The 25,179-nt window shown below is 38.6% G+C and overlaps 2 protein-coding genes across 4 annotated transcripts in view; both read left to right on the top strand.

Moving 5' to 3' along the window:
- Positions 1 to 15,855, top strand: part of ADGRG2 (adhesion G protein-coupled receptor G2) — a 58,815-nt gene extending 42,960 nt beyond the window's left edge. For 2 of the 3 annotated variants that reach the window (XM_059466551.1, XM_059466550.1), the window contains exons 16-28: positions 609 to 807; positions 1,163 to 1,319; positions 3,355 to 3,504; positions 3,708 to 3,830; positions 4,974 to 5,019; positions 5,125 to 5,228; positions 5,825 to 5,949; positions 6,712 to 6,980; positions 7,651 to 7,750; positions 8,067 to 8,341; positions 9,853 to 9,954; positions 10,710 to 10,862; positions 13,749 to 15,855. In XM_059466551.1, coding sequence (XP_059322534.1) covers positions 609 to 807; positions 1,163 to 1,319; positions 3,355 to 3,504; positions 3,708 to 3,830; positions 4,974 to 5,019; positions 5,125 to 5,228; positions 5,825 to 5,949; positions 6,712 to 6,980; positions 7,651 to 7,750; positions 8,067 to 8,341; positions 9,853 to 9,954; positions 10,710 to 10,862; positions 13,749 to 13,939 — 1,994 coding nt within the window. In that variant the 3' untranslated portion in view covers positions 13,940 to 15,855. The remainder of the gene's footprint in view (positions 1 to 608; positions 808 to 1,162; positions 1,320 to 3,354; positions 3,505 to 3,707; positions 3,831 to 4,973; positions 5,020 to 5,124; positions 5,229 to 5,824; positions 5,950 to 6,711; positions 6,981 to 7,650; positions 7,751 to 8,066; positions 8,342 to 9,852; positions 9,955 to 10,709; positions 10,863 to 13,748) is intronic. The other variant, XM_059466552.1, reaches the window with a different exon arrangement.
- A 1,469-nt stretch (positions 15,856 to 17,324) lies between these two features.
- The window catches only part of PHKA2 (phosphorylase kinase regulatory subunit alpha 2), a 44,200-nt gene continuing 36,345 nt past the window's right edge, over positions 17,325 to 25,179 (top strand). The window contains exons 1-4 of the mRNA XM_059494054.1: positions 17,325 to 17,459; positions 22,558 to 22,716; positions 24,057 to 24,104; positions 24,597 to 24,765. Of these exons, the coding sequence (XP_059350037.1) occupies positions 17,382 to 17,459; positions 22,558 to 22,716; positions 24,057 to 24,104; positions 24,597 to 24,765 (454 nt within the window). The 5' untranslated portion in view covers positions 17,325 to 17,381. The remainder of the gene's footprint in view (positions 17,460 to 22,557; positions 22,717 to 24,056; positions 24,105 to 24,596; positions 24,766 to 25,179) is intronic.

Genomic DNA, 25,179 nt, shown 5'->3' with positions numbered 1-25,179 from the left:
CTAGTGCTCACCCTACACTGTTGTTTGTAACTGTCATAGGTGGGTACAGTGCTCAATTCCCATTAGAACAAATGTCTTTTGGACAGAAGAAATTAAGTCAGAGGGCAAGGTAGATTTTTTTAAAAAAACTAACCTAATATTTAAAATACTGCACAGTAATGTTGGATCATCCTTAAAATATTGTTATTGACTGGGAATATTCTTAGGGGCTATGTATTTTCTTATGAAAATTCTACACAAGCTTCTTTTCAAATTGCTGACACTATGTTGATTTTACTCTACATTGAGGCATTCAGTGGCTAAAAATTCAAAATAATAGGTTATTTAATATATTAAATATATTTAATATATTAACGGTCTGATGTGAGGAACTTTGAAATCAATAAAACATTAATTTCATGTTGTCCGTTTGAAAGCTTGCTTTATGTTTTCATGAGATTTAAATTACCACTGTCTGCAAAGTAGCTGATAGGGAGAAATTACATGACTTGTTGAGAACCCTTATGAGTAGTGATACAATTTTTTAATCAAGAGAACTGTTTAATTTTTCTGCTTCTCCAAGCTTACATCATTTGTTGAACACAATGTTTAACTTTTATTTGTCACAGGAAAAACCCTTTCAGCTACCACAAATATAACTTCTGTGCATACCACCATTAGTATTGCCACAGCTGAGCAAATCGTGTCCAAAATAGAAAATGATTTAGCAGCTGGAAAAATAGAGCCAAAAGATGTAGAAAGGATGGTTGGTGAGGTGAGCACTATCCTCACTGCTTCTCAGCCATTGCCACCACAAATTTCTAACAGGTAGGTCATTTGGCAATAGATTACAGGAGTGTTATATTTACTGTCTTGAAAAATTGGCTTCAGCAAGTTTCACTTTTTCATAATCACAATTCAGAAGAATATTTCTTGTTCTTTTATGTAGTTATTCAAAATGGAAGGACTATCATTCTAATGTTACCAGCTTTACTATAATATAATGCCATGGAAAATGGTGGGGTATTTTTGTTGACACCATAACAAAAATATGTGTTATGGTGTCAAATGATCATAAGTGATCATTTTGCATTATACTCAGATTATTGCTCCATAATCATAACTTGCTTGAGAAGTTTGGATGTATGTGCTTGGTAATACTAAGTATGCTTTTTCTTAACAGAATTATAAAGCTGGTGGACTATATTGGCTTAAAACTAAACTTATCAACATCATCTGCTAAATTTGTCTCCCCTTCCTTGGCTCTGGCAGTTGTCCAAACCAACAGAATCCGCTCCAACCAAATGTCTTTTGCTGTCCAGGACTCAGCTGATCTCCAGGTTACAAAATACTTACAATACCTACAAATTGTCAAACATTTATTTTAAAGTGTTTATGGTTTTATAATTAGAGGAACAGGTGTTTGTTTATGTCAATGTCAGGATCTTTACTTCATGTTAGTTTCAGACTTTTTTTAAGCCCTTCCAGTTTTTCCTTTAATTTTCAACTGTGTAAATAGGTGTAAAAGAGAGCTGACTTAGCAGAAAGTGGCAGAACTAATAAGCTGTTGGAGAGAGTACAACTAGAACACCAGAATGGACAAAGTGCTTGGCAGAATAACTTTGCCTCAAGCCCCCTGAATTATGAATCATTTATTCAACCACCATGACAGTGCTGAAATTTGTCAAGGAGTGTTGCCAGATGGCTTCATCTGTTAGAAGGAAATAATTGTAGAGGGCTCCAGAAAAGAGCTATTATATATGTTGCTTGGATAATGATGCTCAGAACATTTTTCACTAATGGCATCTCACCAAGAAAGAAGTGCTTAGAAAGTTTGGTTGGATCCCCTTTATCTCATGCAAAACCTCCCTCCTGACAGAGAAAATAATGGACAATACCAGCCTTGGAGGCTTAAGCAAGGAGAGATGGAAAGTTTTGGACCAATTTTGACACATTCTGCCTCCTCAGAGAAGAAAATAGCTTAATGTATCGTAAGCCATATGTAGTACTGGAACTTTTCCGTTACTGAAAATTATATAAATGTTTAAGATTTGAGTTCTTTTCTATTTCTTAGCAATATATATAGTGCATGAATGTGAGATGATTAGGAGATGCTAGTGCTGACATACAGATATTTGCTAAGGAATGATTTTTGCTTTCATGGCATTGGCAATGAAACACTCAAACTAGAGCAACAGGAGTGCTTTTGTGGAATTGACTCAGGATTTCTTTGATGGCTGTCTACACTAGTGATCTCCAAAGTGGGGTTTGAGTACCCCAGGGTGTGCACACGACAGTCCAGTGCAGTGCAGGAAAATGCATTTATATTTATATTTTATAATAAATAAAAAAAATACATTTTTAGAAGTAATTTTTAATCTCCTTATTTTTTAAAAAATATTTTATAACTTGCATAATATATTAGTAAAGTAATTCATATATGTAACTTATGGATAGGTATATACTGGGGTTCATGCTCAAAAATTTTTAGGGGATGCATGATCAACAACATTTTAGAGTGAGCTGGTCTAAGCAGATGAGTTAAATCACATTGTTGGGGCACTTTGGGAGTTCACACTGTTACTCTAATTACAGCCATTCTTTCAATACTCAGAGAATTTCTTTCTGCAGTACTGCTAATGTTTCCCATCTCCCAGGAACTCTGAGGTGATGATATTTGTATGTAAAGGACTAATGTATGACAGGAATGTTGAGAGATTCTGTACTAAACAAAGCTCCCTGGCCTGTAAGCACAGCAAATAAAATGTGCAGCACATAAAATGGGTGAAAGTTCAGATCTCTTTTTGTACAGTATAAGATCACTGAGCTCTTGAGGTACCTGAATTGTAGCTTATCCAGTTTACTTTTGTAATTTTTGCCAGATGATCAAAAAGTTAGGGTTTATATTCTTATCTAAGAATATAAACTTAACCTTCTGAACATAAAAATGTATTGACAAATAATGGCTGTTTTCACTTTTTCTGAATTCTGACATACTCCCTACAGGGTATAAAAATTCTTTGCAGGCTTTCAAGCTGTTGATCTCCCTACACAGTTAAAGCTACACAGAGTTTTTGCTCCTTACCTTTTCCAGATCAATACAAAACACAGAGTGGTGTGTTATGTCCCTGTAGGGAAATTGTTAAAGGCAGATTATTTTCAGTGGTAGGCAGACCTACCTGAAATGGCATGAATCCTTTTCAGTCCTATAAGTGCTATTTATGCATTGGAGTGGGAGAGGAATGAGAGCAGCAGTGAGTTTGTGACATTAATTAATGAGGTATTTATTTTGAAGTTTTAAACTGAAAATAAGTCATTATTTATTTATTTATTTAGAAACTGAAACAAAGCATAATCCTGGTGTTTATTTTTCAGATCTCTCTAGGAGTTCAGCCAATTCAGAATTTAAATAATCTTGGATCCATTAGACTTCCTCCATCATTGCTGAAAAATTTACGCACTGAAGAGTTGGACTTGGCTTCTAGAATTATATTCAACTTCTTTAAAAAGACCACTGTGTTCCAGGTATTTTTTTGCCCACTATTCATAAGGATATTAAATTCAAGCTTAGAGCAAAATATGAATAAAACATATTTTAAAACTTCTGCCTTAAAAAATAATTACTTTTGTCTAGTGCTTGCTCCACATAGTAAATGAGCTTGTGGGTGCTGCATTCTAGTATTGTTTCCTTTAACATTTTAAAATCTGGAGTTTTTTTCTCATTCCAGGATCTGTCCTTGAAGAATGCATCTTTAATCAGCAGTGTTATATCATCAAGTGTTGCTAACCTCACTATTAGTAACTTAACAACAAATGTTACTGTCATTTTGCAGAATATCAAGCCTAATCAGGTAAAATTTCCATTTTGGCAGACTTAAAGTACAGTTTTGTTGCCTCCACTGAAGTTGTTGTAGTGCAAACATTTGACTAAGAATACAGGTCAACTTGTTCTGCTTTACTAAAGTGGACATTTCATCTCCACCCAGACCTTAAAAATCACTCCTGTTTGCTTATTTGCCATTGGTATAAATTTTGGTTCTCAAGTAGTGTAAGGTAATTTTGCTCTATCATGAATTCATTCAGCTTTTATCTTTCTTACTTACTCTTCTGTTTTATTCTACAAAGAATAGTGCTTTTCTACAAAAGCTCTTACAGGGAAGACTGAAATTGTGGGTTGCTATGGTAGATGCTGCAGTCATGACATTTGGGGGTACTGTTTGGCCAGAAAATAATATATCTGTTTTCTTAGGGGAACTGAAACACAAGATTGTGTCAGTATTCAGGAAGTATCAGGATTCTTACACATGATCTCTTTCTGAAAGGAGCATCAAGGATTAAAGTCTTCTATCTCATATCTTAAGAGAATTTTAAATATTCAATTGTTATAAACTGAAAAATGTGAAGATTCCACTAATTCACCTGGAGCTTTTTCAGGAGCTGGCTCAGTGGTGTCTTTACTTGTTTTGACATAATAATAAGTTTTGAACTGTAGAAGTATTAGTATTTATAGCAATATAGTGTATTGCTGCTGGTATTTATAGAATTTGCATGTGTGTGAGGAAATCTATGTGTAAATGTGTAAACATTGTGATAGTAGGAAGTGATCAAATACTTGCAAATTAAAAGGTTTTTCCTTTTCTGTGTGATCATGACTTCAAAAGTTACAAAGTCTGGAAGGAAGAGAAATCCCAAGAATTTGTATGGTGTGGGAAGACATTGAAAGAGCATTCAAGAGGTTCTACTAGGAACAGAATCTTTGCATAAGCACAAGAGCTAGCTCCTGTCTGATGACTTCAATTCTGTTCAGCATATTTTTACATGCAGTTTTTAATCCTTTTAGGCACCTAAATTTATTTAATGTTCACATAGAAAAGGCATATTTGTTGTATGCAATGTTTATTCTTCCCTGAATTTTGTAGATCATTCATAAATCATTTGATCCTAAACTCACAGTTTAGTAACTTGATTTTTTTCTTGTTTATACTCCTAAACAGGATAATTCAACAGTTAGATGTGTTTTTTGGGACTTCAATAAAAATGGTAAGTACTTGAGATCTCCCAAGATGCTATGCTGTTTTAGCTATGTTAATTCATGTTAATATAATTGAAACTTTCTATGAATAACAAAGCTGCTTTTTTTAACAGGTGGACATGGAGGCTGGTCATATGAAGGTTGCACAGTCAAAGAAAGTAGAGTAAATGAAACAGTCTGTTCATGCAACCATCTCACAAGCTTTGCAGTTTTGATGGTAATTATTTTTAGAATTATGCAATCTTACCCTTGTTCAAGAACACATTTAACCTTGAGTTGTCTTAAGCAAGTGAAGACCCAATAAGCCCATACAAGCTAATAAATAATACGCAGGTTCTATTCACTTTAGTATTAGTACAGGTAGCCATGCAGTTAGGCACATGCTTAAACTCCTTGTTGAATTGGAGTCCATGGGTTCCACTGGGGGAAAAAAAAATCTTTAAGTGCTGCAGATTTCTAATTTAGGCAGCTGTTTACACTGTAAATAAAATTTATGAAATCAAATTTAGGAAATCAAATTTAAAACAGATTTTTAATCAAATGGGGTTTCACAATTAGGGTCATAGAATTATAAAATAATATCTCAAGTTGGAAGGGACCCATAAGGATCACAGAGTCCCATCTCCCTGCTCTTTACAAGACTAGATTGGCTTTTTGTCTCATCTAACTTTTTATAAGAGCCATGATGAAAGGAATGGAGTCCTTTATTTGTAAGTGTAGAGGGAAAGATGTGTTTTGATTTTTTAAATTTTTCTTTATATTTTCCCATTAAATAAACCTGTTCTCTGAAAATAACTTCTGTTTCTGTTCTAGGACCTGTATGGAAATACTCCTCTGGATCCCACACAAGAATTGGTACTGACTTTTATATCGTATATAGGCTGTGGCCTCTCTGCAATTTTTCTTTCTGTTACTCTTGTGACCTACATAGCCTTTGAGTAAGTACCTATTCAGCTGAGCCCCCATTATTCTTCAATTGTGATTGTTAATAGTCTCCACTGAGAAATCCTTTTCAATAGTTATGGATTCTGTCTCCACAAATAATGCACAGATTTGGCCAGTTCACCAGGAAGATGTTGATTCAGTCGTCAGAAATGTTAATCTCATCAACAGGTGAATTGTCATGATGCTATAGGCAGTAAGAATTGAAGAAGTAGCACTCTGAAGTATTTTATAATGGATTATCATAATAGAAGTGTGAAGGAATGTATTTAAGATACAATACACAAAAAAGCAGTACAGAATTTTAGCATTTTTAAAAGCATTTGTATTCTTTCTTTATTCTCTCATTATTCTAATACTGGGACTTGCCTCTCTCAAGGCTTTATATGCCCAGTCAAAAGCTTGATCTAGTTTAGCAATAAAGAACAGAACCTATTGGGTTTGGGTAGCAATGTAACAAGAAATCCAACATAAAATGGAAAAAAAATAATCATGGTACTAAGCACTTTGACTCCAAGATTGTTTGTATTTATGTAACCTTCTCTAAAAAACTTTATATATACAGACTGTTAATTAGGAAGTATGTTGTAAATTTTTCTCTCCATGTATAAATGCAACACATGCAGCATTGTATATGAATGAAAATTTGGTTTTTTTCCCTTGGCATTTGTGAAAGCCAAGGACTGCAAGAGAGGAAGTAAGCCAGTAATCCATGGACAGCTGATGTCATCCCATGAATGTTCTTTTCTTTCTTTTAGGAAAATTCGGAGAGACTACCCCTCCAAAATACTTATTCAGCTGTGTGCTGCATTACTTCTACTCAACTTAGTTTTTCTCCTTGACTCATGGATTGCACTGTATGATACACGAGGCCTATGCATTGCAGTTGCAGTATTTCTTCACTATTTCCTCTTGGTTTCCTTTACCTGGATGGGCCTGGAAGCTTTCCACATGTATCTGGCCCTTGTGAAAGTCTTTAACACCTATGTACGGAAATACATTCTTAAATTTTGTCTTGTTGGTTGGGGTATGTATCTTTTTTTTCCTTTTTTATGCTAAATAGATAATTCTTCTTGTCAAGTATTTCAGTGAATGTGATACAGGTCAGAAATTAAAATTAGGCAGTCATTAAATGTTATATGTTCCACCTTTCTGAGGTGTGGAGTGCCCCCAGCTGCAGAACTGAAGTTTCTGCAATTCAAAGTGATAATGAATTTTCCTTCAGTTTTGAATGTGCATGTTTCCATTGTTTTGAGAGTAAATGCCAATAAGCAGATCTATTTCTGGAATAGCACTGTTGCTAACAAAAAGTAGCAAAACCAGATCTAACTGGATAGAGGATGAAGAGATTCTGGGCCTGATTTTCATCTCCTATTTGTTTCTTAAAACATATATAAGAATGAAAATAAGTTATGCTGTAAAAGATATTTTGAAGCACTTTGAAGACTAATGGTATTTGTTGGTTTATTCAGAAAGTTTTGGAGCTGGCTGTGAAGGACTCCTCTTGTTTCTTTGCAAGTTGTGCTCCTAAGCAGTTTGAATGCTGCAATTTTTCAGACAGCTAGTAGTCAGCAGAATTCAACAGCCAAATTTCAGAAACAATATGTAGATTTTGTAGTAAAATATAATAATTTCAAGTCCTCATAATACTGCCTCTGTTAGGATTTTTATGTATGTGTTTTCTCATAATCTTTTAGGGTTACCAGCAATAGTTGTGTCCATTGTGTTGGCAGTATCACCAGATAATTATGGTCTTATTACCACTGGAAAGGTTTTCATAAACAGACCTGATGAATTGTGAGTGAAAGGGAGGAGCTCTGGGGGAGGTGAGGGTGGGGAGTGGAAGGAGGTCCTACAAATTGCTTTTCTTTAAAGTAAAGGGGGGGAAAGGCAAGAAAGCAATTGTAGTGCTTTGAAATAGTACAACTCTACAGTATCTCATGTTTTAGGGTTATTGCCTTTATGAAGGCTCCTATCCTTTGGCCAAAAAACCCAAACTTCTTTTGTAAAAGGCAAAAATGCTTTGCATGGAAGAAACTACAAGTTTGTCTCATGTTTATTTCACTTAGTTTCTGTTTCTGATAACAGTTGACAGACTGCTCTTCTGTTCTAGCTGCTGGATCAAAAATAGAATTGTCTTCTATATTACTGCTGTGGGATACTTCTGCCTGATATTCCTGATCAATATCAGCATGTTCATTGTTGTGCTGATCCAGCTCTGTCGTATCAAAAAGAAAAAACAACTTGGTGCTCAAAGGAAAACCAGTATCCAAGACCTTAGGAGTGTTGCTGGCCTCACCTTCTTGTTGGGAATTACTTGGGGGTTTGCTTTCTTCACAGTAAATGAGGTATTTACTTACCTCTTTACTATTTTCAACACTTTGCAAGGTAAGTTTGTCCCTCACATAACAGCTCCCCATCTATAATATAACAAACCAAACATTTTGAAACATCACTTTCTTGATTCAGCAATAAAAATTTAAATTTGATATGTGCAGTAGCATGTTAATTATATTAGAGATGAGATGATACTGCTTTACAGTAACCTTAAGTTGCAGTTTTGTTATGATAAGGTACAGAAAAACTAGATACTATTTATATAGGTATGGTATAAATATTGTCATTTAAAAAGTGTATGCAAAACAGATATTCCTGGAAGTGACTGTGTTTCCACTAACAAACAGATGAATTTTGAATACTCAATTACTTTAAGTGTTCACATTATAATGCAGTTCATGTAGTGAAAAGAGTAGCATTTCTTCAGTTCCCCTAAGGCTTCTGGGGGAGGTTGGACATTCAGCAAAGGCTCATTGAGACAAGCAAGGCTGAAACATTTGAAAGTTAGTGACCCAACTCTTAAGCATGGCCTATATAGTACTTAAGAATATATGAGAAGTAGATATGAAAACATAAACTTTTGCAATGGTGGGTGCTGCTGGACATATCCAAAAGCAGAGTTGCCACATAGACTTTTATATAAACAGGAGGGATTGTAGCTGTCCTCCTGACAATATACCTGAATTGTCCTTCTGAAGTTTGGATCCAAACTTCTGCTTAAATGGCACTTAGATGACTGATTGGATGGTTTCCCAGAGAGACTAAAGCAGTGAAAATTGCTGTTCAGTGTATACATACACTTTCCCCTATTTGCTGTGTTGACTTACTATTATTTACTATTCATTCTAAACTTAATGCAACTGTTTCCCATTGCAGATTGGAAACTGTGTAAAGATTGAGTGCCACTTTCCCTTAAAGGGGGGCAATTGTGATGAACTTCTAAGCAGGGGAAGTTGGATGCCACCCTGTGTCAGTTAGTAGCAAATGAGAAGTAGACAAAGACACTGGCACTGGTAGGGGATGGGATGGGCACCATCCCTTCTAGTAAAATTGAAATTGTAGTAAAGGAGGCACCATTTATTATTATTTTAGATATGAGTTATTTTCTTTGGATGAGTGCTCAAAATTTTGTAGCTTTGGTGGTAGCAGGTTAGCTGCTAATAAAGGATGTAACAGTGTCACACAATGTGCTAAAAAAGCTTCACAGTCTGATAGCATGGTATCACACCCTCTCTTTGACATTGCTTTGAATTCTTTTTCAAAAGCATTAAGCAAATTTCAAGATCAATAGATTTTTCCCCTTTTTATTTGATAAAAGGAAACTTTATGCACTTTGTGCATTTTGTTGTATTTGTTGTTTTTTCTATTGTGTGTATGATTCCTCTAATCTATGTAAGGAAAAAGTGCTCTGCAATGTTCAGAGTTGTAAACTTTTTCAGAAAAGAAAGGTGTCGTTACTTTTTATTAGAAATTTAAAAGAAATTAAAGAAAACCAAAGCATTGTTCATTAGGAAGTAGTAAAAGTGAATTCTGCAACAATCTTTTATGTTATTGCTTTGCAGGGTTCTTCATTTTCATCTTCTATTGTGTAACAAAGGAGAATGTCCGTAAACAGTGGAGAAGATATCTTTGTTGTGGGAAATTCAGGCTGGCTGAAAACTCTGGTAAATATTAATATTTTTTTTAACTTCTGAATTCTTATATTTAGTGTTAAGTTCCTGGTATTTTGTAATAATTACAAAAAAAACCAAAAACACAAAAAACCTCCCCAAAAAACCAATTGATCACGTTTCTGCAGTTGCAGTTCTAGTTTATTATATAAGATACAGTAAACCTCCAAAATTATACTTTTTGAAGGTGGTAGCTGATGCAGCGCTTGCATGTTTACATGCTGCTGCCTTAAGCTTCTAACTGCTAAGAGATGACCTCTTCCACTGCAGGGTAAAGGCATGTCTTTGCAGAAGACTTTTGGTCAGTTAGAAACGGTAAGATTTGTTCCAGCTTGTGGGTCAGCCATAGTTTTACCTGTTATTTCCACAAAAACAAAGGGAAGCATGGTTTAAACCAAAAAATACGTTAATTACTTTATGCTATTTTGTTACTAAGTAGTTGTCCTCTTCTAAATCCATGTATTTTTATACACTTTCACTTAGAGAATCAACTACACTTCAGTTATTTTTCTGATCTGCTCTGCAGTTGTAAAACTATGACAGTTGACTGCTTGTATTTTAAAAAGGGACAAGAGAAAAGGAACTAGATTTAAATAACTTTAAACATCAAGACTCATTAAATTCTTACAATATAATTCTGTCTAGAATACTGTAAGAAGTGTGTAAAGCCTTGGTTTTATATCAATTATTGCATTATTAACTGTATTTTTATAAAGTGCTTGTGTGAGTTGTATTATTTCCTGTTTTAGACTGGAGTAGAACTGCTACAAATGGTTTAAAGAAGCAGACTGTAAACCAAGGAGTATCCAGTTCTTCCAACTCCTTACAATCAAACAGTAACTCCACTAACTCTACAACACTGCTAATGAATAATGATTATTCAGTCCATGCAAATGGAAATGGTAAGTGTAATGCAAAATAGTTTATCTTCAGAAGTAAAATTCTCCATCCTTCTTGTTCTAACATATTACTGTCCTCTGCACTGGTGCCCTCTGGTCTTCCTGAGGAGTTGAAATGCAGTAGCACTGCACTCAATTTCGCTTGCAATTTGCTGTAGCTTATTTGTCTGTTGAGAAAGCTAAATATGAATCACCATTGAAAGTAAAGACAATCAATTTTTCAAACAGAAAAATAACATATAAATCTGTAATGTATAAAACCCTAAGTCAAACAAAACTCAGAAGACATCACTCCTGTGTGCCTGAGGTATTTTTCCCAACTGATCAAGAGCTGAGGCTAAGTCATGTCATCAACTAGAATGTTTATTATGAGGTTGTTTAACATGCTTGGAGAGGCTGTGTTGTCCTCATTTCTTGGCCTATGCTGTCAGAAGACAGCACATAATCAACAAGATTCTATCAGCAGATAACTTTTCAGATATACGGAGTAAAATAATTTGTATGTGGTTTAGAGGTTATTGTTCCTTTGAGTGTAACTCATATTACTCATACTGTTCCTTTGAGTGTAACTGCATATTGCAGAGAAATCACAACACTTGAGGAGATGGCATTTGGACATGCCCTGTACACTTTCTAAATTGAAGTTTTTTTTTCACATCCCTTTGTAAAAATCTCCCTGTTTGGATACCACATAATGCAATAATTAGCATACTTTTTATCTACAGATCAGTTGAAAACCAGCATCCAGTGACACTATCATTAGACACAAAGTAAGGCAATATTTTTAGGTAGAAGTATTTCCTTTCGAAGAGAGAAGTTTTCAGGTGCAAAAGCCTGCATATCTTGTAGGGCTCTTTTTTCCCTGCTATGTTAATTGCTCTGATGAAAGAAGCCATCTCTCCCTGTGACATCTGACATGCTTATACCAACTACAAAAGCATTTTGACTGCTTTTCTCAACAGAAAGAAAGAGCAGAAATGTTCTATTGAACTTGTTTGTTGTAGCAACCGAATGAATGAGCCTGTTGCAGCTTTCTGGAAAGTTTTGTTCTTTTGGGTATTTTGGAATGAGATGCTAAATTGATGATCTAAACCATTGAGTGATGCCAATTCTGTTGACTGTGCTCCTATTCTGTCCTACTATATTCACATAATCAGACATTTCCAGCCTGTGTGTCCTGTGCCAAAAGCTTCTCAGATAAAAGCAGCTGAAAGAACTTTGATAAAACCTTGTTCCTGTGCACTTACAAACATGGATGTCTCTGGTGACCCACCTAATTTCCTATTTTATTGTCTATTTTGAATGCTGTGAACCTCATACCACATCCTCCATTCATATCAAGAGGGTTGTATGATACCTTGCCTGCATATTTGACTAAATAATTCTTTGTAAGAAGAGGCTAAACCTATAACTAAACTGGATAGCTCCCAGCAAAGCTCTTGGAGGCAATTCCTTACACCTAATCTTCCAAACATGGGGCAGTTGTATCTCAGAAGAGCTGGGCTAATGCCTCCAAGAGGTATTAGACTGCTGTTAGATAGGAACATGGGACCTAATAATTTGCTGCACCCGATTGCTCTCCTCTCAAAGCTGGAACTTGAAAATAACATTGCAACACTTCATTTTAAAAAGTGACCAGCAAAACTATTCTAGAAATCAAGACCTATGTCGTCAATATACCGAGCTGTAAAGACTTTATTGTTTTAGCTTCACTGCTTCTACTGAAATGCTGTTCCAGATTCAGGACTGAATGACTTACTGTGGTAAGTTTGGGATGTCTGTATAGCCTGTGACTTTGCTTTCCTACTGGACTTCATTTTTTAATGGCATTCTAATATTGCCTTATTTTCAGTTTTTCTCTTGCAGATTTGCATATTTCAGAAATTACAGTTAGGTATCACATGGCTGAACCTGCAGATTTTCTCACTGAGGAACACAAACCACCCATCTGATTTTGTTCACAGAAAAGCCTTATTTTCTTCTCCGCTTTTGCCCTAGCTTTAGGGCACAGCTATTTTGAACACTCCTAAGATAAAACAGTGTTAGGCAGGCAGGGGGTTAAACAACAATCACAGTGTTAGCAAGTATGGTTATTTTCTATCATTTCAACCTTTTTCTTATTTGAATTCATAAACAAAGCTCTTCTGCTTGTCTCACCCTGTCTACATTTGTGCCTGTTTAAGTGATGGTTGACTGTTTAAATTAATAACTAATTTTTTAAAAAGTCCAAACAGAAGTGTTTGCACAAATACTTAGAATAAAAAAAACCACAAATTATCATTAAAAATATTTAGAATGTGATACATAGGGGCAGGAGATTTATCCAGTGAACTAAACATTTATGGAGCATTTCAGTAAAAGGCTTCAGTCAGCAATGGTATTAGACGTGTTCATTGTGGATTCACCTAAATGGGTAAGATTCTCGGCAGTCTAAGTATGGTTTTGGTCCGTGATCAGACCTAGGCCTTATTCTGATTGTCCTTCAGAAGTAAATGCTGTAAGCTGAATTCCTTGTACTCTGTTCTTTCAGATGCATGGCACACCTGAGACACCTTTAAAACTTAATTCATTAAAGCAAATCATTAAAATGAGGAGTATTTTGCATCTTATCTAGTGATACTTATTCCAAGTCAAGTCTACATTTTGAGAATTGTGACCTTCATTACTCAAAACATTGAATCCTTGTGCATAAATATATTAACATCTCTCAAATATCAGGATTTCACACAGGAAAAGAAATGTATACAAAATACTTACCAAAAATACACATTTTAAAATTGTTGCAAAGATAAAATGAGAGTGTATGAACTCCCTATAGTGACTAAAAAAAGCATGGGAGGCTTGATTCTGAACCTTTCTGATAAGGAATGCACTTTTTTGTTTCAACAGGCCATCTTTATCTTTCCAGTGAGAAGAATGGTGTTTGTTTCACTGTACAGAATGGTGATGTGTGTCTCCATGACTTTTCAGGCAAGCAACTTGTATTCCAAGACAAGGATGATACTGGCAGCCAAGAAAGCCAAATCTCACTCAGAAGGACTTCAAAGAGAGGAAGCCTAAGTTCTATGGAGAAAATGTGATTTCCTTTTAAACAGCACATTGTTTTACAGTGTGAAGTAGAGTTTTACTTCAGCAGTTTTACATAATGTGAGCAGACCAAGAACTGGTTTTATTTAATATATGGTACTGGAACTTCAAGGCAGCCATGCAATGGATTGACAAGGACAATTATTTAAAAAAAAAAAAAAGAAAAGAAAAGGAACCTATCATTTTGACAAGGTCTTGGATGTCGGATTACAGCTGGCACACTTCCATTTTTTTTCTTCTTCGGAGTGGGGTTTCTTGAGGGGTTTTTTAACATTTAAACAAAAGTTTTATTTAGACTTTTTTCATTACAATTAAGTTTATGTGGATATAATGCTTTGTAGTACTGTATAAATGTAGAAAGTTACAACTTGTGTATACAAACGATGTTAACTTTAAAAATGTTAGCTACACTGTCTTCAACTTTTTGTACGTTTTAGTAGCAAACTCTGCAGTCATGTACATAAGCAGAAAATATCTACCTTTAAGCATCTCAATGATACTTTTATATTTATTCTTGTAATATAAATTTAAATATACCTATGTATAGAAAAATAATTGGTATTTTGTTTGTAACTTTTACTGTGAGTTTGCATTTTTCTTTAGTTAATTATCTTTAACATAGAATGCTACAAAACTTAGTTTGTCCATTAAGTGGATCACTTAGAGTAGTTTGAATATATCCACTAGATGCAGATCTGTAAATAACAAACACAATTGGTCTTGAACTTTTAGCTAACTTTTAGTACACCATAGAGGGATAGAAATTGGGTATAATTCAAGTAGAGTGCCATGAATGGAGTATTAAATAGTCAGTAGGTTATTATGTACAGCTAATCTGTGTTGGTGGCTTGACTGAAGTCATCAGTTTTTGCCATTGATTTCACCAGGGTCAGTATTTATATTGAGTGGTGAGACACTGCCATTTTTCATTTGCAATGATGGAAGTTGAGAAGTTTGGGAGGGGGGAGGGGAGGCAATTTGAAGAAAAAAGAGAAATAATAAATGACAGCTGCTATATTTAGTAGCTGAGAAATTGTTTGTTTCATTGCATGGCTGTTTTTTAAGGGGCAGCTCTTGAGCTATTCTAATGAGTATTTCTGCTTAAACTTTGGCTTGCAGTTGGCAAACCAAATACTGAGGCACTAGCTTAGTAATTGCTGAAGCAAAATTGCATTCCTCTTGTGATATTTACTGGGAAAAAAAGAATTTTGGCTCTTCATGTAAAACAGCTGAAAGTCCATACAACATTGTAAAGATTCCTGAACAGAAATTGGCCTAAGCCCTGGTCTTACCACTTCTTCCTCACACACATGAGCAGTTATGGCCACTGCTTTTTCAATTTGCATTCTTGGGCAAAAGCTGGATGCTCCTAAAGCAAACTAGGACAAACTGGTGCCAGACTGCAGGGTACCAGCCCCTGTAAAGAGGGCTGCATGAAGCAGGTACATGCTGATGGGGAGCAAGGGCTTTGCTTTCCCAGTGGGGAGGGCTCAGTTGGGTGCCCTGAAAACACACTCCTTAACAAAAAGCGTGAGTTACATGCCTCTTATCTGGGGCTCTGTTGGAGTTAACAATTGAACCTCTGCAGTGCTCAAACCCCATTGTGGTTCTGTGGGCAACACAGGTTCTTTCAGTTATTTCAGTCACATCCAAAATTACTCTGACTGTGCTTTTAAGGGGAGAATTTAAAGTATTTGTTGTGTTTATCCACAGGGTTTTAGCTGCATGTTGGTAAAAGCCCATTCTGGAATGCTAGTAGCTGGAATACATTTCTGTGAATGCTTTAACTATTTGGCTAATTGCCTTCGCAGTGTTTCTTGTAAATTTATTTAATGTTATTATATTTATATTTTCATCTGTAAAAAAAAGTAATAAATTTGCAGCAAGTACAACACAAGATATATATAAACTTTGTCTTTTAGATAAATGTGTCGTTTATACTGGGCTGTTACACTTCTTCAGATTACAGGACCTGTATGTCACCTCTTGGAGAAAAAGCTGACCCAGCTTTTGCATTTATTCTCTGCTACATGTTTTACCTTGCATGGTTCTGACAGATCTGGATTTTAGCAGAGAAAACCCTGACATAAGTTAGTCCAGTAATGCCTGCCCTTAAGACTGCTGAAGCTCTTCCAAAGGAATGCTGTAAGCAAGAGCACATAGCTGACTTTAGCTTCAGTAATTAAATTCCTTATGAGTACATATATTCCACTGACCTGCTCAGAGTCTTCCTGTTGTTTTTATTTTTACACACTAAAATATGTTAGTATTCTTGAAAAAAAAAATTACTTTATATATTCCTAGGGGAGAGGAGTCCTTTCTGACTTTGCCACTTAATAGCACGCTCATATTGTAGTAAAAATTTGTACTTGCACCAGCATAATTTTTAGCTCATCCTCAAACTAGCTGAAAACATGTTTTTACAGGGTGTTTTTACAGGGTGTTTTTACATTGGGTGTTACAGTATCGTTTTGGTACTTGGTCTCTTGGACTTTGTTTAGCCGGGACACCCAGAGAGAGCTCGGGGAAAGCTGCAACACCCGCCCAGAGCACCAAGTAAAATTCTGTGCATTAGTTTGTGGCTGCAAGGCTAACTCGGGGGACCTGTAAGGAAGTTTTAAGCTTAGTCAAAGATAAACAGCAACCTGCCGTGTAGCTGGCAGCACCCTGCTCAGCAAACTTGGTACCCAAGTGCAGTCTCTCTAAAAGGCGGTGCGCTGAAGGGGCAGGCTGGTGCAGAGCTCAGGGAGCCGTGAGCTGGTCCGTGTTTCGGCCCGGGGCAGGTTTCATCGCTCGGCTCTGGCAGGGGGAGGTGATGAAGCTCCGAGCTCCGCTCTGCTGTGCAGCACCTGCAGAGGTGGGGCCCGACCGCCGATGGAACCAACGCGGCTGTGAACGCTGCCTTCTCAACCACGACTGTCAGCTATAGGCAATGAACGAAGAACAGCAAGGAAAAGAGACAATAGTAACTCTGCTAATGCTACAATTTCACTTAAAAAGAAAAAAAAAAGACAATGGGAAAAAATTTGTTTCCGAATTTTGATTGAATACGACACCTTCACCTACTCTGCTGCATCTGTGCCGTGCTTTCATTCGATCAGATCTCAAAACGGTGGGGGTTTTTTAAGGCTGGGGGAAAGAAAAGCTTCCAGCAAGTATTCTGGTATTCTCAGCTTTATTTTACGAATTTACGAAGAGTTTCTGTAAAATCGACACTATTTTTTACAAACGCAGCCGAGCTTTTGTCACGCCAGGCGGCCCCTCCTCCGCTCCGTCCTTGTGCATGGCCGTCCCGGTGTCCCCGCCGTGCCTGAGGGCGGAGGCCGCTGCTGCCCCGCCCCGCTCCGCCGTGAGGGCGGAGAGAGGCCGCCGCCATCTCCGGGTACCGCCGCCCCGAGCGCGGCCGGGCCGGGCAGCCGGGCCCGCCGTGGGGCCATGAGGAGCCGCAGCAACTCGGGGGTGCGCCTGGACGGCTACGCCCGCCTGGTCCAGCGGACCATCCTCTGCCACCAGGTGAGGAGCAGCCGCCGCCCCGGGACGCCTGCTCGGGGCTGGGGGCGCCGGGCGCGGTGGGGCCGTGCCGGGGGCGTGGGGCGGCTGCCGGGGCCGGGGGCTGCGGGAGGGACACGAACATCCCCGCCCCGGCGGCCTCCTGTCCGCACGTCCCGCCCCACCCTGCGGAACAGCGCGGGGAATGCTGAGGCGGTGCGGATCCTGGGGGTGCTCGTGTAAGTGCACCTTGAAAAGCGTGTGGAAAACACAGCGAGTCTGAGCTTGTAAATAATAATAGTGTTGTGTATACAATGTCTTCATGGCCGTATGATACACACCTAGCCGTTGTGCGCACTATATCTATCTATCTATCTAGATGGATAGGTACACACTACCTACTATGTATATGTGTGTGTATGTATATATATATATGTATATATATGTGTGTGTGTATATATATGTATATATATGTGTGTGTATATATATATGTATATGTATATTCGCACACACGGTAACAGCGGCATTCCAGCCCGGTGGCATCAGAGCCCCGAGCAGGACTTTGTGCCGCGCTGTCAGCACAGCGCGGTGCGGGTCCCCGTGCGCTCCCCCAGCCCGTGTGTGCGGCCGGGCACGTCCCAGAGCTTCCAGTCTGTTCTCAGCTGTCCGCACTGCTGAGCCTCTGGAGTCAGGCGGGGCTGCCTGCACAGGCGAGCAGCGAAAGAACGAAAGAAAATAACAGGTGATTCCGGGAGGTTGTTGCCCACCTTGTGTTTTTTGGTCAGCACAGTGCTTAGTGTGCTTGTTTTACCCAGGTGGGCACTGAGGACTCAGAAGGTGTTCAGCAGTGTCGTGCTTTGGTTAAACAACCCAGTATATAAAGATGAGCAGCAGGGTTTTCTGCACAGATTGGTTACCAGATATGCTTTGTTGATGAGAGTTGCAAGAAACTGGTAAGCAGTGAAAGAGGAGGCTGGACTCCAAATGCACTTTGGTCAGTAAGATTTTTGTCACTGGCCATTGTTTTGAGCACAGGGTCCAAACACCTGTGATTTGGTGTTTGTGTACTAATTACTGTAGACTCAGTAGAAACAAATGCAAGAACTGGCATATGTGGCATGAGAAGATAATTTTGGCTCTTCCTGTGCTGGGGTGCAATAGAAGCTTTTAGCTATACTTCCATCTCTGCCTATTGTCAGCAAGATGACCTTGGGCAAGTCACTTTGGCTTCCAATGCCTGCTTTGATTTCCTTGTTTGTAAGATGAGAATGCTGATAACAGCTTCCATTAGGGGAGATGTGGAGCCTCTGAGATTCAGAGCTCAAACATGCCCCATGAAAGCCTTGATGGTATTAATATTAACAATAGGAAAAAGGGTAAGTAAATGGTAATACAGGGGTTCATATTGATGACCGAGAATTTTGTAAAATGGGATGAGTGTTCATGATTGTGTATTGCCTTTTCCACTAAGGGTTCAATGTGTGGGAGAATTCAGAGGTGGGGAAAGGAGGTAAGTTTTCTTCTTTGTGTGGAAAGCAATTCGCCGGCTTGCAGCAAGGCAGAGGATCAGTGGTATCTCAGGAGGACCCAGAGAAATGCTCAATGCTCAAGGTTTCTAGGTTTTTAAAATATATTTATATATAGTCTTTCTGTTTTTTTCACTGCAATGATTTGAAAATGTTATGTTCAGCAAGGTGAAGAGATGCAGTGCCTTGGAAAATTAGGTAGGTTGTCTTTGGGCCTCATGCAGCTGTGTCTTTCTTGGGAACAGAAAGTCTGTGGCTGGCTGGGCTTGGATGCTGCTGCTGGTGCCTTCTTAGTGCCTCCCAGGAAGCCAGGGGCCAGGAAAGTGAGTTTTAGCCATGGAGCAGCCTGGCAGAAGAACCAGAAGGTGTTTCAAATGCTTCTGAGGTGCTGCTGCTCAGCAGGGGCTAATGTGTGCCTGTGACCCTGCACCTCACATGCACAGCTGGGGAGTGCAGCCTTGGCACATCAGCTGCTGTGCTCTGACAGGGGCAGGGACACACTCACCTCTGTGGGGTGCAGCAAGGGCAGCACAGAGTGTGCACAAACACTGGGCTTTGATCAGGTGTTTAATACACCTGGAGCTAGCTTTTTCAGTTGATCCTGTGCTCATTCCAATCACTCTAGATCAATGTGATTTTACAAGCAATTTTTAATGCAGGATATCTGTGCTACCAGGCAGATGAGTTTAAAGAACAGGTTCAACTGAACCTGTTCAGGGTTGACAGTTTTCTCTGTGGCATCTTGGAGGATCAGGTCAGCAGGTTTCTTTTCCTGTTTTGCAGATGTTGCATTGTCCTTGTCAGTGCCTGTAGCATACACAGTGATAGTCACCATCCGGTTAAAGGTTATAAAGGAGGATAAGACCAGACCACTGGCTCCTGTCTGTGGGGGGCCTGCCATCTGCTGCATGTACCCCAAGGGACAGGGGCCAGAGCAGACATTGAAAAGCACCACTAGAAGGATGTTCTCAGCTGCTTATTGCACCTGTTAAATTGAATGACATAAGAAAAAAATGTTAATCTTAAGATTAGGAAATGGTAAAACTTAACATCTATGTACATTTTAAGTAGAAGTGAAAAGCATATGGACCTGATAAGGAAAGCTCATACCTTGATGGGTAACCCCAGCTGTATTACAGAATCACATTGAAAGGGACTCACAAAAATCAAGTCCAGCTCCTGGTCTTGCACAGGACCATCCTCAAGACTCACTCACATCATGTTACATCTGGTTTCACAAGCAAATCTACAAGCTTTGCTAGAGCCACCTCAGTTTTCACCTGACAGATCAATGAGACAATCTGTTTAATTTGCACCTTTCAGCAAGATGCTAAATTACTTGCTTTGCTGCTCTTATTAGAACCTCAATCGTTTTGTGCCTGTCCTGCTGAAGTTCTTATTGACACTTGCTGCCCTGTAGGAACTGCTGTATTTTTTTTGTTTGGATTGTTGGGGGGCCTTTTTCTTTCCAGATTGATGGATAGATTTAAAAATAGTTTTGGGCACGATACAACAGTTTAAGGTCTTAGTCCAGCAGTCAGCTTTCTGTTCAGTGCTGTCAGCTGGCAGCCCATGGTGCTGATAAAATTCTTTGCTCCTTGGATCTTCTGAGCAGTGTGATTTGCAGGATCAGACCTGCTAGTCTGATTAGCCATCACTGCATAGATAGAAGACTAGCTAAGCTAAAAGCCCTTTGACATCAGGGGGATTAAGTGCACTCAGTGTTTCTGTGGGTTCTTTAGCACCTTGTAAACATTGTAGTTTTCATATGGTGTCAGCAGGTAACAGAAGAAAGTGGTTGTGGTTTTTAAGAGAAAATACTTCTAAAAAGCTCAAACAAAGACACTTAAAATATTAATTAATATATTACATTGTTCTGCTAACATTCTGAATGTGCATGAGGAAAGACATTAATGTGTTGTCAGTTCATGAGAGCCAGCCCCAGTGCACCCCAAAAGCTGGGACCAACTTGTAGAGGAGCCAAAGGTGGTGAAATGGTGACAACTACCCATGGATGTGTTTAATACAACCTCTTGAACCAGACAAGTCCTTGTCTGGGAGCTGAATAGTCTTTTAAAGTCTTGGATGGGCCATTTCTCTGGGATTCCAATTCGGTACACAGAGACATTTTTATTTTTCAAATGGCAGCTAGCCAGTGTGGAGAGTAGGGGAAAATAAACCAAAATGAGCATTTCTCAGCAGAGTGATCTCTATCAAGGCAGGGCTGCAGGTGAGCAGACGTTTGTTGTCCTGCATTGGAGGGAGGGAAACAAAGTGTCCTCTAGGAATGTTGGGAGTTTGTGGTCTGCCTTTTGAAACCCTTTTGTCATGTGGGCACAGTGCTGAACTGGGACTTCTGTTACTCCCTGTTTGACTTCTCAAGATCAAAGACAAGTTTTTTAAGCCATTTGCATTCATATGTGCTACTTTTCCCATCAAACAGGTGAGTAGGGGTTCTTCAGCTGTAACTTGGTTTGTGAAGACCTTGCTGAGGCAGGGCTTTGCAATAGAACTTCATTTCTACTCTGAGGGAGTCACTAAACATTGCTGTATTAAACCATAACAATGGGGCTGACTGTGCCAGGTCATGTCTGTCAGGCTGTCACCCATGTGCTGCTCACATGGAGAGACCAGGAAATTGTAATTAAAGCCCCTCTCCCTCAAACCAGCTTTTTAAAAAATAATTTTGAATGAACCAGGGAGAAATGAAAAATAGGTGGATGTATCCTTTTAAATTTTACTTTTGTAAAAGTAGTCTTTAGTAATCTTTGCTCCTTGTCACACCAGCCCCACCAATTGGTCTTCATTCACTGAAATTTTCTTTAAAGGCTTGATTTGATTGAAAATTCTATTGACTTTTGCCTCTTTGTCTCATTTTTTTATTAGTCAAGAAGGTACAGCCAAGAAAGATGGTCTAAAAAATTAAGGATAGTGAAGTGATGGGAATTAATGATGCAATTAAAAATTTAATGGAGTATTTGGGATGCAGGAGACTACTCAGTCTGCTTGTCAGACAGTACTGCTTTTCAACACCTTCACTTTTTTTTCCTGTACATTTTCCAAAGGAGAATATAAAAAAGTTTTACATTCACTTAGCTGTCATAAACCCAGTCGGCAGATGTACAGAAATACTTTTTTAATCTCCTAGAAGATCACTAGTGGTTTTTTACTTTCTAAAGATTATGTCACAGAACATTTACATAGAGGAGCCTATATCCCACACTCAATTTCAAGTGTTATCTCAGTGGCCTCTTTTCCTCATAAATATGTAAAATTTAAATTTCCATTTCCTTGGTGTATTCTGAATTTCACTCAGTGACTTAGCTACTAATCCTGAGTGGATGAAGATGTCCAGCTGGATGCTGTAAACTTTACAGGGTTCAAATGTAAACTTCGAAGGGTTCAAATAAATTTTGCATTTCACTTGTGTGAGTTTGGGAAGGAAGGATGGGGTCTCACTTCTGCTGCGAATTCATGAGCAGCCGCAGTGTGCGCTTAGCACGAAATCACGTTTAGTTTGTTACCCTTTCATACAGAGAGAAGTGATGGGACTCGAGGTGGTGATGTTTGTTCTTTGTTCCTTCTGCCATGGTTAGAACCCAGTGACGGGGCTGCTCTCAGCCGGGGCCGACCATAAGGATGCCTGGGTGCGGGACAACATCTACAGCATCCTGGCCGTGTGGGGGCTGGGGATGGCCTATCGCAAGAACGCGGACCGGGACGAGGACAAAGCCAAAGCCTACGAGCTCGAGCAGGTGCGTCATGAGCATGAGCCGGTTCCACTGTTTGGGTTTTCTTACTGGTGTGGTTTTGGAGAGTGCATTCACACTGCTGCTGTCTGGAATCTGGTGGGGTTTTCCCAGCTTGGAGTGTTCCAAAGACAGCAGCATCCATGCAGTGTGTGGTGTGCAGTGTCCCTGGCAACTTTGTGGCAAGGAGGATTTGAAGGACTGGATGGCAGAGAGGCAAACATCTGAATTTAACTACAAACAAAACAAAAATATGTTGAAGTCAAACTTCCATCAGTTGGCTGATTGTTGAAAATTAGGCTTCTGAGAGGTTTTGTACCCTAATTTATGAAGCTCTCTCTGATTAAACCTTGAGGTCCTTCATGAGGTGTGTTATGGTGCAGAAAATCAGGCCTAGGCTGCTTGGATCTTGCAGCAATTTATCTGCAAGACCATTCTTCCCCATAAAGAGAAGCATGCCGTTTAAAGTAGAAGTCTTTGGAATGTGCACAGAAGTGTGCACATTCCAAATGTGCCTATGTGGTATGTAGGCATGTTTGATCATAGCAGAGAAGGTATCAATCTCCAGACTGATGACATCTGTGCTGGAGAATTGGAAGGGGACATAACTCACACAGTTAAATACTAAAATCTGCAGCTGGGAATGTGAGTATCAGGAATGAGAATGTAAACAGAGGTGGGTTAAATGTGAGGTGAGGGACTGTTGGTGTCCTGCTGTTGTTTTGGAGTCACTGGGCAAATTTTTTGCTGGTATGTCCTACTTGAACCAAGGAGGTCCATGGTGACACAATAAACTTGACTCAGTTTGCATGATCATATTTTGAAGTTATATTTTTGGGGTGAAAAGGTAGGGTTGATTATTTAATGCACAGTCTTGCACTTCTCTACATTCCCATTTACACCCCTTTCTCTACAAGTCACTTATTTTTTGCTGTACTGCATAGAGAGTGGAAGAAACTCTGGAGGTTTCACAGTCATGTCAATGTCTTGATGTCACCTACCAGTGTTCCCTAGATCTGTCATTCAAAAAATTTATTGTTAGTATTAATATTCTTACAAGACTTCCTTTTCTTCTCCCATTCTTCTTACTTCCTTTAGCTAGATAGAAGGACCATGGAGAGTTGTTCCACTGTTTAGAGAGGACCTTAGGAAAAAGACTTCTCCTAGATGGGAATGAAGGAATGAAATCTGATCAGTGTATTTTAAAAAAAAGCATGCAAAACATTTTGGGCAAATACACATTCTTTTTTTACCTTTGGCAGGACATTAGTAGAGGGTATGAACTTTGCCACTTCTGAATGTTGTTTGTAAGAGCTGAGTGTCACTGGTCTGTTTTGTTCCTGCAGAATGTTGTGAAGCTGATGCGGGGACTCTTGCAGTGCATGATGAGACAGGTAATGCCATAGGATTGAGCTGAATTAGTAGATGTTGTGTTCACAAGCATTTCATTGAAGTGTGTAGTTCTTGTGTCTTCTGTGGAGTGACCTATTCTGTGTGTGTGCCAATGATGGTGTGAGGAGTTTTCTTAAAACTCTTGAGCAAAACACTGATCTTGCTTCCAGTTATTGTCCAAGTAATGTTTTGATACTGTGTTTGTAGCAAGTCAGAGTTTGCCTTTGCAAACTGATTTTCACCAAGATGAATGCCTATAGTTTAGATCTGAACTCAACAAGATGATTTAATTGTATTCTTTTCTGTAGAGATGTGAATTTACCTGGAGTCTAAAGTCAGAGTTGTGTTTAAGCCCTCTGATCAATCAAAACTGAGTGTGGTAACAGGATTAAGACCTCAAGATTTTCCTCCCCTAAGAAAAGTTGTTAATTTTGAAATCATTTGGAGAATTTCTTCCAAAATGTTTCAGATTTGAGATTTGTGATGTTTTTTAGGTAGATAAGGTAGAGAAGTTCAAGCGCACTCAGAGTACCAAAGACTGCCTCCATGCCAAGTACAACTCCTCAACTTGTGCCACGGTGGTTGGGGACGACCAGTGGGGGCATCTACAGGTGGATGCAACTTCCCTCTACCTGCTCTTCTTGGCACAGATGACTGCATCAGGTAAGCAGAAGATATTTTTGCCTTTTGCTGCAGCCTTTTCTATTCTAGCTTTTATTTTAAAAGGAAAAAAAAAAGAGCTAGTAATCAGCTTCAAAGGTCTTTACGTAATTATTACTCAGAAGCAAGTAATTTTTCTTTGGAAAAGAAATATGCTTTAAATTAAATTTCATGTTTATAGTAATTTGCAGTGTCTATGCCCTTAATCAAGACATCAAATACATGAGATATTTAGAATCATGTCAGAGAAGTCTCATGTTTAAAGACTTCATAGGGAACAACCACGTTTCTTTAGAGAGTGGCAACATCAAGTCAGGTAGACTTGTGCCATCAGTGTTTCTTCTCTTACTGGTGCTGCTTTATCTTGTGTTCTTCTTAATTGTACTCCTCCTGTGAGGATAAGGATTTGTTTTCTTA

The sequence above is a fragment of the Ammospiza nelsoni genome, chromosome 2, assembly GCF_027579445.1.
Source record: "Ammospiza nelsoni isolate bAmmNel1 chromosome 2, bAmmNel1.pri, whole genome shotgun sequence".
NCBI classification, from domain to species: domain Eukaryota; kingdom Metazoa; phylum Chordata; class Aves; order Passeriformes; family Passerellidae; genus Ammospiza; species Ammospiza nelsoni.
The sequence above is the reverse complement of the archived record's forward strand: the minus strand, read 5'-3'. Positions and strand labels throughout refer to the sequence as shown.